General features: G+C 35.1%; 1 protein-coding gene across 7 annotated transcripts in view; it reads right to left on the reverse strand.

Moving 5' to 3' along the window:
* Positions 1-18,665, reverse strand: part of NAV3 (neuron navigator 3) — an 850,089-nt gene that overhangs the window by 376,301 nt on the left and 455,123 nt on the right. For 4 of the 7 annotated variants that reach the window (XM_074402522.1, XM_074402521.1, XM_074402520.1 and 1 more), the window contains exon 1: positions 127-17,958. The exons of 2 other annotated variants lie outside the window; for them this stretch is intronic. In XM_074402522.1, the coding sequence (XP_074258623.1) occupies positions 127-369 (243 nt within the window). In that variant the 5' untranslated portion in view covers positions 370-17,958. Of the gene's footprint in view, positions 1-126; positions 17,959-18,665 lie in introns of those variants that run through there. One more of the 7 variants, XM_074402525.1, reaches the window with a different exon arrangement.

An 18,665-nucleotide genomic window follows, 5' to 3' on the forward strand; every position in this document is an offset into this window, starting at 1 on the left:
TAACTACTTACATCCTTACACTGGTATTCCTCTATTACTCACCATTTCATAACATGTTTTATAGTGCACTTAAAAAGAAATGTACATTTTAGCTATGTAAGTCTGCAGGTAATTTCAGCCACTAACCTTGCTGTCTTCTTTCTCCTTGGCTTTTCCTTGGAGGGGTTTCTTCTCTCCAAATTCACAGGTTGATTTTAATGCAAGCTGACAAGAAAGCATGGAGCTCTCTGTTTCAGCAAGTTCCAAAGGTCTTGAAGAACAGTGCTGTGACCCAGTCGTGCCAAGATTTGGTATCGGAAGAGCACTATGCACAGGCTTTGACCCAACAGCTGGCTGCCTCAGTTTTGAGGCAACCCCAAGAACAGGCATGGCTTCTATAAAAGTATCTTCTTGCTGCCAAAGAAAATGCTTCTAACCTCAGTCTTCCAGACTCCAACTTTAGAATTTCCAGAACGAATACTTTAAACAAAACTAGCAGCCATCCTGATTTTTAAAAAACTACTAGTATAATTTTCAGGAAGAGGCAAAACTTCCCTGCATCTTTAGTTAAGTATCTTTCTTTTTTTGCTGGCTGGGATTCATTCTCATTTCTCTCTCTCTCTCTCTCTCTCTCTCTCTGTTCAGTAACGCAGTATCTATGTAATACTAAATACTCCTTTGGGGAGTAAACTTTTCTTGAAGGTAACTGCCACAAAGCTCCTTTTTTTCTCACTAAAGCAGTCAAAGTCTGAACTTTGAGAGTAAAAAAGAGGAAAAAACAAAAGGAAAAACCCTTCAGTCCAGCTGTCAGAGCAGCCAAAATACAGCAACAGTGGAAGGACAGGAGTTCTTCCTGATTTCAGAAATAACCAGCCTGCATTCTCTTTTTAAAGAAAATTGTATTTCCCCCAGCTTAGAAAAAAAAAGAATGGACATGTTAATGGCCAAAACAAACAGCTGTTGGAAGAACTTTTAGCCCGGAAACAATCTCAGCAATAAAGTTGTTTGCCTGATTTCCAGCTATTTTTCACTACTGACAGCCATGAGCCGCGATGTTCATTCTGCTGCATCCCATGAAATCATGCTAAAATCATACAATCGTGCAACCAGCTAAAGCAGTTAAATCATTCATCGGACCATAGCTGCCTAGGTTATGAAAATAGAGTAAACACAGGGAACAGGACACTAAACATATAGTAATTGGTCCCAAATTTAATGTCATGATTATAAAAACATTCAAAGATAATACTTATGTGGAGTGTATTACAAAGCAGTTATTGAGCTAAGCATTTTATGTTTTATCACCTTTAATCATTGGGATGACTCAAAGTATAGGCACATTTATTTTCTTTACAGAAAGAATATCTATGACTTGGATACACAGAAAAATTTGACTAAAATCATGAAGCTAGAAAGGGGGAAAGTTTTTAGTTTATTTATTTTTAGTTTTTAAACCCACCTTTTAAAAACGGTTGAATATAACACTGTGATTCAAGCTTATTAAGTCCAACTTAAAATCCCAAGCTTCCAAAAGTATCCAAACAGATACTCAATGACAATGAACGATGATGTGCCTATGCATAGAATTATTTTATTATAATCACATCATGTTCCATTTCTGGCTAAAGCATGTCAGGAACTTTAAAAAAATAAGGGGTAAACTTTAAAGAAAATATCAAATGTACTATGCATTATTGTTCTGCAAGTGATTATACACAGATAATGGATACAGAGAACAATTATATTCACTAAATATTATAAAAATTAGTAATAAAGCAATCAAAGTTCTTAGAAAAATGAGTGGATACTTAGTATAGACACAACAAACTAGAGAAATTATTAAATAACCATTTTTACTGAAAATTTCTTTCATTAGTGAAGAAATAGTAATCTTTGGCCTATTGTTTCCAGGCCTTTAAATTATTATATACTTTTATCTAAGAGTAATTTATAGATGAAAGAGCCAATAACTAAAATAAAATGCATATGTTCTTGCTGACACAGCATAGAAGATAGGAAATGCAAGTTAGAAATTTTGCAGACTTTTAAAAAAGTAACCCAAGTGGGCTTTACACAATGGGATAATATGAAACAAATACAACACTAGTGATATCAAAGAAATAAAATAATGTCTCTGAGGAAGTAAGTTATTTTGCAATTTGCAAACCATTCAAGACATTATACCTTTCAGAAACTATAAGATAATACAAAGTCGGAGAAGTTCATATTACTAAAATGAGGTTTAGATCATGATAAGACATATGCAACTTGTAATCCTCACAATGCAAAACAAAATAGCACCGAAATAATAGAACTTGTGAGCAACATTGACTTAGGAAGACCACTCAAAACATATGCAACTTTGGGAGTATATTGCTAGCAAAAATAATATTGGCACCTCAGAAAATAATTTGGACCACCCAAGGAAGTGATTCAGAATTATCAAAAATAAAAATGAGCATAAATGCTGGCAACACTTTAACTAGAATTGGTGGAAGAAATCCAGCTGGAAGGCAAACTCCAAGCCAGTAGGCTTGCCACTCAAATGGGTACAGGGTCAGGGCAACTGCAAATATTTAATAGCTGCACAAGGCCAGGAGCATGCCCCTTTGAAGAGGAAGCCCCAGATGCAGGCATTCATTTTTGTTTTTGTTTTTAGTTTTCTTAAAACTGAGACAAAAGGGCTCCTGCTGACTATATAACATTCAAACTGAGGGCATCTTTGCCCTCCCAAGGTTACAATTCTACTGTATTTCTGCCTCCCTTTTACTAGAGTATATTGTATATAAAGCTATACAACTTCCATATTATACTAATATAATATTTTCTATTTGCCAATTGCAAAGGAGTTAATTGGTATTTTAGAAACATATGTTGGAGGAGAAGGTGCTGTAATTCTTGGAACGATTAGATTGAATTTTTTAAAAAGGGTGCACATTCAATAAGATGTCTTTTCACTTTGAAATGCCTTTTGCATATTAGGCAATATCTTTCACTCCAACTGAGATGTAAGATTGGTATTAGTAGCCATTGTCAATGAACTTCTTGGAATAATATCTACCACCAAAAGGAACAAAACCAAGTTAACATACTATAAAAAATGTACTGTGTGCCAGGAGTTGTCATCTCAATTTATCTTAAAAGAACCACATCATTTTGAGACCTAGAGACAAAAGCACTGAGAAAGTAAATAGCTAGCTTACGGTCACTGTTATTTTATAGATGAAGTTCAAAATGAGATTTTCCAACCTGAGTTCAACAAATCAGATGTGACGGTGACTTGCTAAAAATAGATGAAATATAAAAATATAGATGAAAAATATAGTGCTTGCTAAAAATATAGATGATTGCACTCTTCTCAGACCCACTGGGTTAGTCCATTTTTGCTACTATAACAGAATATCTAAAACTGGGTAATTTATAAATAACAAGAGATTTGCTTCTTACAGTTCTGGAGGCTGGGAAGTATAAAGCTGAGGGGCCCACATGTGGTGAGGGTCTTCTTGCTGCACCTCCCCACGGTGGAAGGTGGAAGAGCAAGAGAGCACTCATATAAGAGAGACAGAAAGGGCCAAACTCGCTTTTATAACAGCCTACTCTCATGATAATCCCACTACCACAATAACAACATCAATCCATATATGAAAGTAGTGTTCTCATGGCCTAATCACCTTTTAATGTCACCATCTCTTACTACTATTCACAATGGCAACTAAATTTCAACATGAGTTTTTGGAAGGGACACAAAATTCACTTTGAAACTATCATGAGGGAGAGTGAAAGGTCTGAGAATCATATTTAAGTAAACTGATTCTTCTAAAAATTAGAATTTAAGATCTGTAAATTATAGGATTTGTAGTTTGATAGGTCAGGCAATGATCTGTCAAGTAGAACTGCTTATAAGCAAATTTCCACTTCCTTCCTTACTAGTTACATGAATTTGGAGGCTGCTGTGTCTCAGTTTCATCTATAAAATGGGGCAAAAGAAATAGCTGTACTTCCTTCACAGGGGTGCTGTGAGAATTAAAGGAAGTAAATGTATGATGTTGTTAGGACAGTCTTCCACATAGTAAGTGTTCTATAAATGTAAGCTATAAATGTTACAGGAAATCTAGTCATAAGAATTAGAGAAATAAAGTCATGAAGCCTAATACAGCCATGATCATAAGGATTAATAGAACTGAACTCAGGAAAAAGATTCTGAAAATTAAAATGAAATAAATTATTTGTCATTTTATTCCCATCACATTTAATAGGAAAGAGACAATGACCCTTGAAATACCTTCTAAAGCTAAGGTGGAGTTTTAGGCAATAAGAGAATTCCAACCTGGCTAAATTTTAATATTAGTAATTTTAAAAATAAGTAATAAAATCTCATAAAATGGCAACTTGCAAACCATGATTCTTAAGAGTGAGAGAAAAATTATTCAACTGTCAACAATAAAGCATGCTTGCTGAAAGGAAAAATATGATTGGATTGTCAACTCTGATATTTGCTGAAAATATAGGAAAGTCATATTCCATTTTTTTTTTCTTTTTTTTAAGACAGACTCTTGCTGTATCCTCCAGGCTGGAGTACAGTGGTACCACCTCAGCTCACTGCAACCTCCACCTCCAGGTTCAAGCAATTCTCAGGCCTCAACATCCCTAGGACCTGGGATTACAGGCAGGCACCACCATGCCTGGCTAATTTTTGTATTTCAGTAGATATGGGTTTCGTCATGTTGGCCAGGCTGGTCTCAAACTCCTGACCTCAAGTGATCTGCCCTCCTCAGCCTCCTAAAGTGCTGGGATTACAGCATGGGCCATCACACCTGGTCTCAAATTCTTATTTCTAACAGCTTGATTGAAGTAAAATTTACACATAAGTAAAATTCAACAAATGTAAGGAAATAATTCAATGTGGCCAACACCACTATCAAGATATTCTAATATTCCCTTCACCCGAAATGTTCTCTCACATCCATTGTAGATAATGTCTTACAACACAGGCAATATCTGAAGTGACTTCTAATGCTAGCTTTGCCTTTTCTAGGATTTAATAGAAATGAAATCATTTAGTATTTTTGTTTTTGGCTGTTTTCACTTAGCATAATGCTTTTCAGATTTATCTGTGTGTTGTATGTATCATTAGTTCTTTATTTTGCATGGCTCAAATGTATTCCATTGTTTGAATATGGGACAATTTGCTTATGCATTTATCTGGTAAAGACACTTGATTTGTTTCCATTTTGGGGATATTATGAATAAAGGTCTATAATTTTTTGGGGGGGAACAGGAGGGCAGAATTGCATTGGACAGTCACCAAGGCTGGAGTGCAGTGGTGCAATCTCAGCTCACTGCAACTTCCACCTCCAGATTCTAGCCATTCTCATGCCTCAGCCTCCCAAGCAGCTTGGATTACAGTTGTGCACTGCCATGCCTGTATTTTTGTATTTTTAGTAGAGACAAGGTTTCACCATGTTGGCCAGGCTGCTCTTGAACTCCTGACCTCAAGTGATACACCTGCCTTGGCCTCTCAAAGTGCTGGGATTACAGGCTTGAGATACAGTGCCTGGCCCCATAAATATTTATATATGTCTTATGTTGATATTTATCTTATTTTCTCATGGATAAATAACTCAAATGGAATTTCTAAGTTATTTGATAACTATATATTTAATTGTGTAAGCAACTGTCATACTGTTTTCCAAAACATACCATTCTGAACTCCCACTAGCAATGTATGAGAGGTCCAGTTGCTCCGCATACTCGATACTTCATATCCTCAGTCTTTCATTTTAGCCATTCTACTCGGGTGTAGGGGTGTATCATTAATTTTAATTCAAATTTTTCTAATAATTTTTTGATGTTGACTATCTTTTCATGTGTGCTTGTCATTCATATATCATCTTTGGTGAAATATCTGTAAAAAACTCTGTCCACCTTTTGTATCATTATTTTGGAGGGTTTTTTTTTTTTAACAGTTTTTTATATATTTTGACATAGGTCCTATCTTAGATATATATTTGAATAAATTTTGTCCTAATCTTCAGCTTGGTTTTTGTTAGATGATTCTCCATATATCTCTCAAATTTTTTCAGTCTTGTGAGTAGGGATCCTAAATGTTCCTTTATGTTAAACTTTTTCAAGAATTTTGATTAGTGATTAGTATCATCTTTCTATTCTTTCCATTTTGCCTGTTTCTTTATAAAGTGGATTCTTAGTAGGTGACATGTATTTAATTTTATTCTATTTTCTCTAGGATTTACTATATAAACCATTAACTTATTACAATATGCCTTCAAATTATATTATGTCACTTTAAATATAATTTACAAACTTCACAGTATTTAATTTTATGTTCCTGTTCACATTCTTGTGCTAGTGTTAGCATACACTTTTGCCTACATATATTAACAGAGTACATTATTTTGTTCTATTATCACTTATGTTTTAAAAATTTAAAGCTGAATAGAAATAATCTTTATATTTATCCATATAATTTCCATTTCTGGTGCTCTTCTTTCCTTTGTGTAGATGCAAATTTTTATCTGGTATCATTTTCCTTTTATAAACAACCTTTTATAATATTTTTCAAACTGCAGATTTGCTGGCAATTAACTGTCAGTCTCAGCTTTTGTTTGGCTGAAAAACAGCTTGCTTTGCCTCCAGTTTTGAAAGAATTTTTTTCTGGGTACAAAATTCTAAGTTAACAATTTCTCTTCTTCAGTCAAGATGTCACACCATTGTATTTTCATTTGCATAGTTTCTAAGAAGTCCATCATATGCCTGATCTTTGTTCCTTTCTATGCTGACTGTATTATTCAACTTCTCATAAGATAATCTTCATCACTCATTTTTAGTAATTTGATGTTCTCTTTTCTTTTTCTTTTCTTTTTTTTTTTTTTTTTTTTTTTTTTGAGTCTTGATCTGTCACCAGACTTGAGTTCAGTGGCGTGATTTCGACTCACTGCAATCTCTACCTCCTGGGTTCAAGCCATTCTACTGCCTCAGCCTCCCTAGAAGCTGGGATTACAGACACGCACCACCACACCCAGATAACTTTTGTATTTTTAGCAGATACAAGATTTTACCATATTGGCCAGGCTGGTCTCGAACTCCTGATTTCAGGTAATCCACCAGTCTTGGCCTCCCAAAGTATTGGGGTTATAGGTGCGAACCACTGTGCCTGGCTGGCAACTGACTTTTTAAAATGTTTTCTTCAGGTCATGTTATGTTCATTAGCCTTTTTTTATAATTTTTATCAAATTTTGGAAACTTTTGAGTTTTTTCTAAAATTATTTTCTAGCATATTTATAATAATTTTTAATAATGTCTGCTAATTATATCATTTCTGTCATTTCTTAAGTATGTTTCCATTAATGGATTTTTTTCGTGGATATAAGTCATGTTATATTGCTTTTTAACACGCCTGGTAATTTTCTACTGGATGGTAGACATTTGGAATTATACACTTGTATAGTGGATTTCAAGTAGTGTTTGACATTGTAATGGCACACAATTAAGTAGCTCTTGAGCATTTTAAGTAAATTGCTAAAGAAGGTACAGAACAATGCCCTAGAGATAATAATGCACCACTTGTAAAGAAATACAATTTTGTGGGTCTAATATGCCTCGTGGTCTCTTTACTCTGGCTGGGGAAAGTATCAACTATTCCCAACCTTGTGTGAGTGCTAACAATTACTTAACATATTCCTTTCTCTTGTCATTTCTTTGACATTTGCTTGTTTCCTCTAATACATGTACAGGTAAATCCTCTACCAAAGATTAGATGAAACACCTCCGTAAGTCTCTAATGTTCATCTTCATTCTATCTCTTTGTATCTCTCTGTGTGTCTCTATCTATCTCATTTTAGCTCTCTTTCTCTCTCTCTCTCTCTCTCTCTCTCTCTCTCTCTCTCTCTCTCTCTCTCTCTCTCTCCCTGTCTCTGCAATTCCTTCCCTTCTGGTACTTTGACTCCAAATTTTTAGCACTTGAGGCTTTCCTAAACTTTGATCTCTATTTCTAAAACTCAGCACAGCTTATGAACTCTACTTGGGTTCTCATCTCTACTCTGTGGTCTGGATACTGCCACCAGGAAGAAAACTAGCACAATTGTAAGCCTTCCCTTTTGAGTACCCTTCTTTCAGGAATCATTGACCTGTATTATTTGCTGTCCAATGGCTTAATAATGTTCTTTTATATACTTTTGCTCAGTTTACATTTAAGGTGGGAGGAAGTCAATATTATCCCTGTTAGTCTATAATAGAAGCACAAGTAAAGACTCAAATTATTAATCATTCTTTTTCTTCCAATCCATTCTGAAATTGTATCATGCATTATCACTTTCACAATAGACCTTAAGAATGTTCATTTTTAAGAAATTGCCCTCCATTCAGGTAAGAAATTTCCTTAAAACCCGAGAATAAATGATTTGTACTAACAAGTTACAAAATGTTTGAATGATTTGGATAGATTGTCTTCAGGCCTAATGAGGAAATTTAATTAATAAAAAGTAAGATAAAATATACTGAGCATGAAGTTAAAACTATTCTCCAGACCTGGCTTCTAATACTTAAGACACTAAGATCTGTTTTAGAATTTTTCTTACCAGTATTCCCATTGAAATCATTTTTTTCAGATATCTCAGAAAAAAAAAATGGATGCATAGAGAGGTATTAGGTATACAGTGTATTTGTGGAGACAAAGGACAACGACTCCAAGATGTGCCTTTAATGTGGTATCGAATCAGACAAAAGAAAGGTAAACTAGCTGGCTAAAACATAAAAGCAGGTGGTGAGTACAAAAGACTAAATAATAAAACAGCTAACGGATTTTTAAGGAATGCACACAATATCCACTTAAAATGAGGAACTTCTCAGCAGAGGTGGAAATTGTTTATATATGCTCTATGGCATGCATTTATCACCCTACAGGCTTCCTTACAATATGCTACTGATAGAGTTAGTTGAGCAAATAAAATGTATCAAATTCAGAGGATCTCTTAACCATAAAGTATAATGAAAAGCAAATGTAGTCAGCTTTGGAATGGCATTGCATGTTAATACCCATCTTTTAAGGATATCAGCTCCCTGAGTAAAAAAAAAAAAATACACATCTGGAAAAAGGACAACTATTCCATTAAAACAAAATCATTGGATATTCTTGCCAGATAAATTTCAGTGTTCCAGTAAGACAGTAGACCCTTAAAAATCCAAATGAATGCTTAAAAAAAATACAGCTTAAAAAATAGTTATACTTGAAAGAACCATTCTTGTTGGTATATGGGTACACAAATATACTGTGTTATAGAAAGATAAAGGAAGCCATCTCAGACCACTTTTAACAGTTTGATCCTGGGAAATGCAGCCAAAAAATTTTAGATGTAACAATGTATAATAACACTGCTTTATAAAGGTATCATTTCCACTACTGTTTCCCTGCCAATTTTCTTATTTTCACATATTTTTGAAGGTTATATACAAATGAAATTGGATAAAATATAAAAGAATGATACACCAAAGCAAAGGTATTCAACGGGTATCATAAAAATGTCATTTGCAATGGTTGTAACTTGTAATTGTGAAAGATTTAAAGGACCATTTAGAATAATACACATTTTCACATCCCAAGCCTCATGTACTCAAAATGTAACCATTGCTCTTACTCTTTCAGACTCCGTATGTTAGTGATCTCCTGCTTTATTTCAGATATTCTGAGTGTGCATTAGGTTTCATTCAGGGATTGAGAGTAAATATTTTCTTAAACATGTAAGCTTTATTCTTATATTTTAACACAGGGTAACACTATAATTAGCCTTTGAGATTTTAATCTAAGTAATGAGTTAAAGTAGTTGCTGTTTGTAACCAGTTCCAGTTCCCAGGTCCAGCACAGGCTCTAAACTTCAGATCTAACTAATATCCAGATCCATTCTAGGAACTACCCAGAAAAGCTACCCTGTCAATAGCTTCAAAAGTTCGTCTTTATCAGATCATGTAACATTTTACTAGGAACTCTGAGAAAAATTCAAAACAGCTGTGTGTGTGTGCATACACATGTGTGTGTGCATACACATGTGTGTGTGTGTGTGTGTGTGTGTGTGTGTGTGACAGGAAGAGACAGAGACATAAAATAAGAAAGAGAGAGAGGAATATTGAGAAGTTCAGCTAGATACCTTTTAATCTACCAGAAGTCATAAAAGAATGGAAAATTAGAAAGTATGATAATGAAAACATATCTTTTTTCATTAAAGTATGATAATGAAAACATTCATTTTATTAAGATGAAAGACCTGATTGTGACTCTTCTATTGTTTTGAGTATTTTATTCAGTACTGGGTCTATATTTAGTAAGTATAAATAAAATACAGCTAAGTCACTTTACGGAACTCTTGTGGCACCATTGAAATAGGCAGCAACACAAAATTACATATACATTATTAATATCTACTTATTCTACTGAACAAAAGCAGTGACTCAGGGTCAACAACTACTTGAGGTATGCCTTTCACACATACAGGGGTTGAGTGTCTGATCTTCCAAGCTATATACAATGGTCATATTCTTAATAGCCCAGAAACGAAATGAGACCATTAACTGGAAGACCATATCTCTCTGTCAGACACTGCAATGGTTTGAATGTTTTTGTCCCCTCCAAATTTCACATTGTAACTTAATCGTCAATGCAAAAATATTGGTGGTGTGGCCTTTGGAAAGCGACTGAATCATGAGGGATCTGCCCTCATGAATGAGATTAGATGCCTTTATAAAAAGACTTGATAGAGGAAGGTCATCCCTCTCTTTCCCTTCCACCTTCTAACATGTGAAGATGCAGGAGGAAGACCCTCAACAGATCTTGATCTTGGATTTCCTGTCCCCAGAACTATGAGAAATTATCAGTCAGTGGTATTCTGTTGTAACAGCACTAATGGAATAAGACAGGCATCTAACACCTTAGATTCAGAAACATATAGAAAACCTACCATAGAAGATGCAAAGTGATCAAAAAGTCTAAGTGAACCCTTCAGAGTTTACCTTTTCTTTTTTATTTGCTTCTTACCAGAATAGCACATACACATACATGCACACACACACACTTCATTTTATTGTGTGTGACATTTTATTCGTATACTGACCTCACCATCCATTTTCTTTAGCCAATAAATTTTCTTACAAAAATGTTAATTTCTATGTATACATTCCCCTTTACTCCCATATTATCATAATATCAAGGTTCTTTTTCATGAAATTTCCCGATAATTTTGGACGGCAACAGAAGTAGTTGCCAAGCTCTTTCTTGCATATACCCTGCTTATTGGCTTTACGAACCACATATATGTTGCCCTAGAATATCTTCCTCTTTCCTGTTTTAAATGTGTGGACCATGAGAACTGCTGATTGAAAAAGCATAATGGTGAAAGGCAGAATAGATTTCTGTAAATATGATTTTTCAAGCAAAATTTTGTATCATTATCAACATAACACATATATGAGGAACTTCTTCATTTTTCCTGTGTCCATATTTTCTCCCTAAATATTTTCATAAAACATTCCATTTTTAATCCTTTCCTCAATGCTTTCCCAAAGTATTTATCAGATTTTGGGTACAGATCAAGAGTGAGAGTAGAAAAAATGGACAACTAAGTTTGGCATCTAAAACTTTTATTTTACTTTGTTCACTAGCTACATTTTTAGTGAACTGAAGAGGTCTCCCGAACTTCAAAGAAATGAGAATAAAAATTTGTAGATAACCTTTAAGTAGCTAGGGATAAACTAGGTTTTCATCTAAAGAAGTTTGACCCTGAGGGACCTCAGTTTAAAATCCTCATTATTAGTCAATACTTGTACTTTCAGGATGAGCAGCATATTTATAGTTTAATTATGTTAACATTCAGTTAAGACGTGAAGAAAAAAGGGGGTAAGTGAAAGGTAAACACAAAAAAATCTTATAAGGTTCCTACTAGTCTCATAAAATATTCCCAGAAACATCGATTGCACTCATGAGTTCTCCTTTTCTCAATTTCTACAATAGCTACAAGAAGATTTAAAATCCATCAGTTTCCTTCTCACTGACACATATATGTTTAGTCACTGGAAATGCCTGCAATGCATTTTAATAATATTAAAGAAAGAAGTTTGCACAACCAAAAATATAAGGAATAAAGTTCATCAGATTTGCTGAAAATGGGATGGGCTGAAATCTATCAACAACTGGTATAATACACATTACACATAAGTATGTAATATATACAATCTGGGAAATGAGCTATTTGTTTACTTTTAAAATAATCTGACTTGGTCATTAATTAAACTTGGAATGCTAGTTAATACATTTCTTTTTATATTTTTTATCATAAGTAAAATAAAATCTCTTGCACATATTTCTGGAATAGAGTAACAAAAATTGCTTTCCTCAAATGCAGAATGGATACAATATAAACACTTTCCTAGTGGAGACCATCAGATACTAACCTGAATTCTTATAAATGCATTGATTTCCTCCAGACTTTCCTAACATTTACATGAGGTCATTGAAAGCTAAGTGTGTTAGCAATCACATACTCTTCATCCCTAGAAAGGCATTGCCAATTCTCCACACTTTCTGACAAAAAAACAGGCAAACCCAACCAAACAAAACAAAACAAAAAACTTTGAACAAACATAAATGGAAAGTTTCATAATTCTAATATGATGGGATAGAGTTTTCTCCCATAAAAACAATTTTTCTGTTTCCTATTAAACATTAAAATTGCTCATTATAGACAGTATCATTTTCATAGGATAGTTTTTAAAATCATGACTGAAAGCATATACATTCTAGGCATTTTATTTGTGTACGTTATTCTAAAATAATAATATATTTGCATTCTCTATTGTACAGATCTCAGATTCTTAAATAAAATATTTGTGATTTATATGATAATCACTTTAGGGAAAATAAGTTCAATTGCATGGCTTACTAAGTATTCATTAGATTACTAAACTTCCATTTTCCTGAAATTGTTTTTGATATTCATCAGGAAGAAGTCCTTATCTTCCACTCTTCCACCTATCCCATCTATCCCCCCAACACACACACACAAAAACTCATTTATACATGTATTTATATCATCATACTTTAGCTTCTAATTCACTGGCTTACTGTATCTTTTATCTCAAAAGTACTATCTCAATAGCACAAAGTTACTAGTGGCAAAATCAGGTTCTAGAGAAGCAGATTCTTTCTTTCATGTTAGAACTACATAAAAATATTTTCTGACAGGTGAAAGATGCTTATGAACACATTTATCCAGCTGAATTTACCTTTGAGGGTTAAAATTAGATAAATAGGAGACCAGTGGTGATTTTTTTTCCCCAACAGCTTGCATCTATCAGCTGGGTGTTAAGAGCTGTCTTACATAACAAGCATGTGGTGACCATAACTGCTACACTGTACATAAACAAGAAAAATAATCGAAATAACATGCCCCAAAATTATAATAAAGGTGAAATGATCATTTCATTACACATCTGGCAATGTTAACAGCTTCTGAAAAGAAGAAAATGGTTTTCTAGAGAAACCTCAGGTGAAGTTAACATTTGCTTCTACAGTTAAAGAAAAATAAGTATAGTTTGGTCTTGACAGAATCCCTAGAAGAATTTGGCAGAGCTTTTTAATCAACAAGTGATGCTGTTAAAAAACACACACAAAAAAAAACCTTTTTATATTAACTAAACTCAGCAGCTATTCCTTTTGAGTTTTTCTCCAGAGGATTTGATTTAAACAAAGCATCTCTGGCAAAGAGCAGGGCTTATTCTTCCACTGCAGAGTATTCAATGAAAGTAAAAGATTACATGTGAATCTTACAAAGGTTGCAACAATTCCAAACTTAAAATTGTCTGTTCCATTTAGATAAACCTTAAAGCTTGCTTGCTCTCATTTTCTCTTTCCTATTTACATTTTATTGATGCCATTTCTTCCTCAGCACCCAAGGATCCTTCCATAAACTCATCACCAAAGTGTACGCAGTAAGTTAGGATTAAAGGTCAACAGATAACCACCAGAAGATACAAAGAGTATACTAGATTGCAAAAGAGAATAAAACTCAAAATGAAAAGGAACCACCGCAGTTTGATAGCTGCAGGTGAAATACCAGCCGTTCTACCACACTTTCACCCAAGCGTATCTTGCCATACTTTAGGAATCATCAGCATGCTTAGAATTGAGCTAAAACATAAAGTAATAAACAACATTATTTATTTCAAGTAAGTTTTTGCATATCTTCATATTGATACACATTTTTTTTCTCTCATTCTGGTTTAGGAAAGCAGAGGTAAAGGAGTGAGAGGTAATAAAAAAGAGTACACATGGAAGTAAATGGCACAAGACATCATGTCTATAAAGTCCAAAGCCTACTAGCTGCAGAGAGGTAGTGGCAGATGATAACTGAGCACATGTGGAGTCCACAACTAGGCACCATGTAAGAAGGCTACAGATAACAATGCTCTTCAGAAGCTACCTGGTTACTTTACCTGTGCTTTGTCTAGTAATTTGTACTTGCATTGGATAAAGAACTTCTGGATAGTCCTTAATAATTAACTCACAGGAAAGACAGTCAAAAGCCATCATCTCAGAGACTATCTGAAAATACTGTCCCAATATCAATCCTATTCAAATTGAAAGCAGTGACTTCCCATTTTCACTTTACTGGAGGCTGTCAAGTCTTCTCTCTAAAAATGCACCTTCTCCTGTTAGTGAGCTAAAACACTTATTTACATATCCATCTACATGAAGGGTGGTAAACAAGTCTGAAAATATAGATTAATCCATCATATAATCATGGTCTATGTTTCCAGACCTTCTGCATCTAGCATTTGTAATACTCTTTATCCTTAACCCTTTCCAATGAATATAAAGTTCATCTTCCCTTAGCATTTCTTGCAATTATCCATGAATGTCCACCAATTCATTTTTAGTTTTTTCCCATTGGGCTTCTTCCTGCCTTTGAAATTCTATCTTGTATTTCCCAGTACTCCTTCCCTTAACTCCCCGTCCTCTAAAATCATTTGATATTTGATACCAGCTTGACATATGATAGATAATGCATTTCAATTTCTCACCCTCCTTTGGAGCATACTCATATGAGGTTCCAAAATTACCATATAATATTAATACAAAATTACCAAGTTTTCTTTAGGCATTAGATTGTTATTTTATTGGTATATCTAAAAGTTGCTAAGTACCACACCCAACTTCTCATTTTGATAGATCATACTTGGCAATCTAAAAATTACAGTGTACAGTTCAGAAAGGAAGTGGAGATGCAATGTAGGGGAAAAAAGATTTGATGAATTATGACATCTCAGTAAGCCATGACCACACTTTATATTACAGCTATGATGTTCTACTATAAAGTGGTCATTATATGAGACTACAATGTAATTTTAAAAGCTTCAACTTATTGGAGATGATACACATGATAATTTGGAAAGTCATTCATCAGGAGCTATATCAGGATTTTAAATGCATTATATTTAACTTATATTTAATCATAGCAGAGACCCTTAGCCTGCCCAAATATTTAGGGAAAAAGTCAATATTTACTATGTGCTCCTGAAAATGTATATGCTGTAATTCTAATAATGAGAAAAAAACAGTAGCATAATACTGTAACAGTATCTTCACAGGGCAAGATATTTAAGTTTCACCAAGAGGATTTCTAAAGTAATTGCATCACTGCCCACACCAGTATCCTCCTGATCAAGACAGACCCTCATTTGCTTTAATATAAACAATATAAGCCACTGTAATTCCATCATTAAGACTATACGAAGTTAAATCGTTTGTCATGACTAAAATTACTATCTGCAAGTTATTTACTTTTTGCTTTACCTATTTATTTAGGCTAAAAACTTTACTTGGGAATAATGAAGAATGTCTGACTGGTAGTGAATAGAGCCAGAACTAAAATTCGAGGACTGTGTAACCGTTCACCACTAGGACTCACCTGCTGTCTATCATATTTCTTTACTCTGACAGTCAAGATAGTTCCATTTCCTGGCAGTTTTCTAGGACCCCTCCATGAACGGTGCCAATGTAAGTTATGATAAAGTCAGCATACCTAGCTGCATACATTTCCACTTTTGAGGAGAAAGAAAAAATATCTCTTCCTCTCCTGAAACTGGGACTGCACACTCAAAATCTTGAAGTCCCCGACCTCATTGATTAACAGTAGCATACTAATTAGTGTCTTAAAACCATGGACGCAGTAAAAAGCACAGATATAGTCTAAATTTGTTTTAAAGTTGGCATATCCAGTATTTTACTTTTTGCCTGTTGGTTTTTAATCACAAGTGAGTGCCACTGATAGGCAATTTCAGTCTAATAAAGGATTAAAGTAGGCCTGTGCTATTACGGAGTCAATTTCTCAGTTTACAAACTGCTCCTCCACAGACCCTCCCAAGGGATGTTTATGTTGCCCTTCTTTCTGTCTCTGCTTACCACACATCAGCTGTTTTGATTGGCGCTAACCCAGTCATTCTCTTTGAATTCAAGCTCCTCTCTTTATTGTTTTCTTGGTGTAACATTTCAAATAAAGACTTCCATCGCTTTATTTATTTCTCCTTTAATTTGCATGGTATAGAGTTTGGTAGAAGTAGAGTTCAATATCAAACCATGGCAGAAAAGCAGAATATTTGACTTGGAGGCCATGTCTTCTGAAAAGATTATTGTGAAATTTGTCATAGGGAAGAAAATGTTAGGAGATGTTGGGATGTTGCATCAACATCTGAGTTTTTTTCTCAACATATCAAGGGACATGAGTCTTCGTGGGCATTGACACATTTTCTCCTTTAGGAGATTAGCCTTGTGTGTGTCTGAGACCCTGTGGCAGAATATTAGATCAGTGGTCCTTTACTCTTAGTGCATCTCAGAATCACCTGGAGGGCTTGCCAAAACACAGGAGCTAGGCTCCACATCCCAATCTCTGAAACACTAGATCTGGGGTGCAGCCTGAGGATCTGCTTTTCTATCAAGTTTCTAAACGCTGCTACTGATGATGACATGGGTAAACCCCACTCTGCGTATCACTGTTTTGTATTGTGCTACAAGGGCAAGAGTAAAAGGAAGTCTACTTTTAAAAATCATTGAGATGTATTAACATAGGATGCAATAAATAATAAATAAAGGCATTAAAGTATTAGAGTGTGCCACTCTTCACTGAAATATTTTGAATCAGTGACAGGCTGTAATCTGAGTACATGCTATTAGTCATACGAAGCAATCTAATGCTGACTCTGTGGTTTCTGACCCATTCTATCCTTTTGCTTCCTTATGAACAACTTTCTCTTAGATACGCATTTACTATGTTTACCCTAAGCCCTTTTATTTTGATGAGTTTTTCCCTCTCTCAGGCTATTATCAGTGAGATAGCTCTAGGATTTGGGATAGGCCCTCCAAGTGTAAATATAGCTACTGGGAGGTGATGCAGAATTACACAGAAAACTGCAGGATGAGTTAAATCAATAATATCTGTTGATCTGAATGACAGGCACTAATAGGCAATTTCTGCAGGGTCTTCTAAGATCAATTCCAGATTTGTTACCCTGCTCAAAGTTTACATTCCTGGAAAAGCAATTCGACTCATAAAACTTGGTTCACATATCTACCCAACAACATAGGCAGAATATCCTGACATATAGTTCCAATAAGACTGTAATCAGTTGCAAAATGGTTGGTTCTCCAAAGTAAAATGATTGTACACTCAGCAAATGAATGAGTAATCAATGTTGGGCTGGAAAAATCACAGTGTCCACTGCACATAGGCTCCTTGATTATATGTAAACTCTAAACAGGCATTGATGGGCTGAGAGTAATTCTATTACCTATAAGAATTTGATGTTTCCGCATGTTCTCATTCATAGGCGGGTGTTGAACAATGAGAACACATGGACACAGGGAGGGGAGCACTACACACTGGGGTCTGTTGGGGGGAAATGGGGGAGGGACGGGGGTGGGGAGGTGGGAAGAGATAGCATGGGGAGAAATGACAGATACAGGTGAGGGGAAGGAAGGCAGCAAACCACACTGCCATGTGTGTACCTATGCAACAATCTTGCATGTGCTTCACATGTACCCCAAAACCTAAAATGCAATTAAAAAAAAAGAATTTGGTGTTTTTTAGGCCAGACATGATGGCTCACACCTGTAATACCAGCACTTTGGGGGGCTGAGGCAGGCAGATAACTTGAGGCCAGGAGTCCAAGACCAGCCTGGCCAACATGGCAAAACCCCATGTCTACTAAAAATATAAAAATTAGCAAGGCATGGTGGCACGGATCTTTAATCCCAGCTACTCAGGAGGCTGAGACACAAGAATCATTTGAACACAGGAGGCAGAGGTTGCAGTGAGCTGAGATCATGCCACTGCACCGCAGCCTGGGCAGAAGAGTGAGATTCTGTCTCTAAATAAATTAATTAATTAAATAATTTGTTGACGTTTTATCTGCAAAGAATAGCTATGTCAATCTCTGAGATTTGCTCAATGATCACGTGTGACTGTTATCACATTAGAAATCAAATTACTGACCAGGCGTGGTAGCTCACGCCTGTAATTCTAGCACTTTGGAAGGCCAGGGAGGAGCACCTCAGTGGGTGGATCACCAGAGGTCAAGAATTCAAGACCAGCCTGGCCAACATGGTGAAACGTCATCTGTACTAAAGATAC

The sequence above is a fragment of the Saimiri boliviensis genome, chromosome 7, assembly GCF_048565385.1.
Source record: "Saimiri boliviensis isolate mSaiBol1 chromosome 7, mSaiBol1.pri, whole genome shotgun sequence".
In the NCBI taxonomy this organism is placed as follows: Eukaryota; Metazoa; Chordata; class Mammalia; order Primates; family Cebidae; genus Saimiri; species Saimiri boliviensis.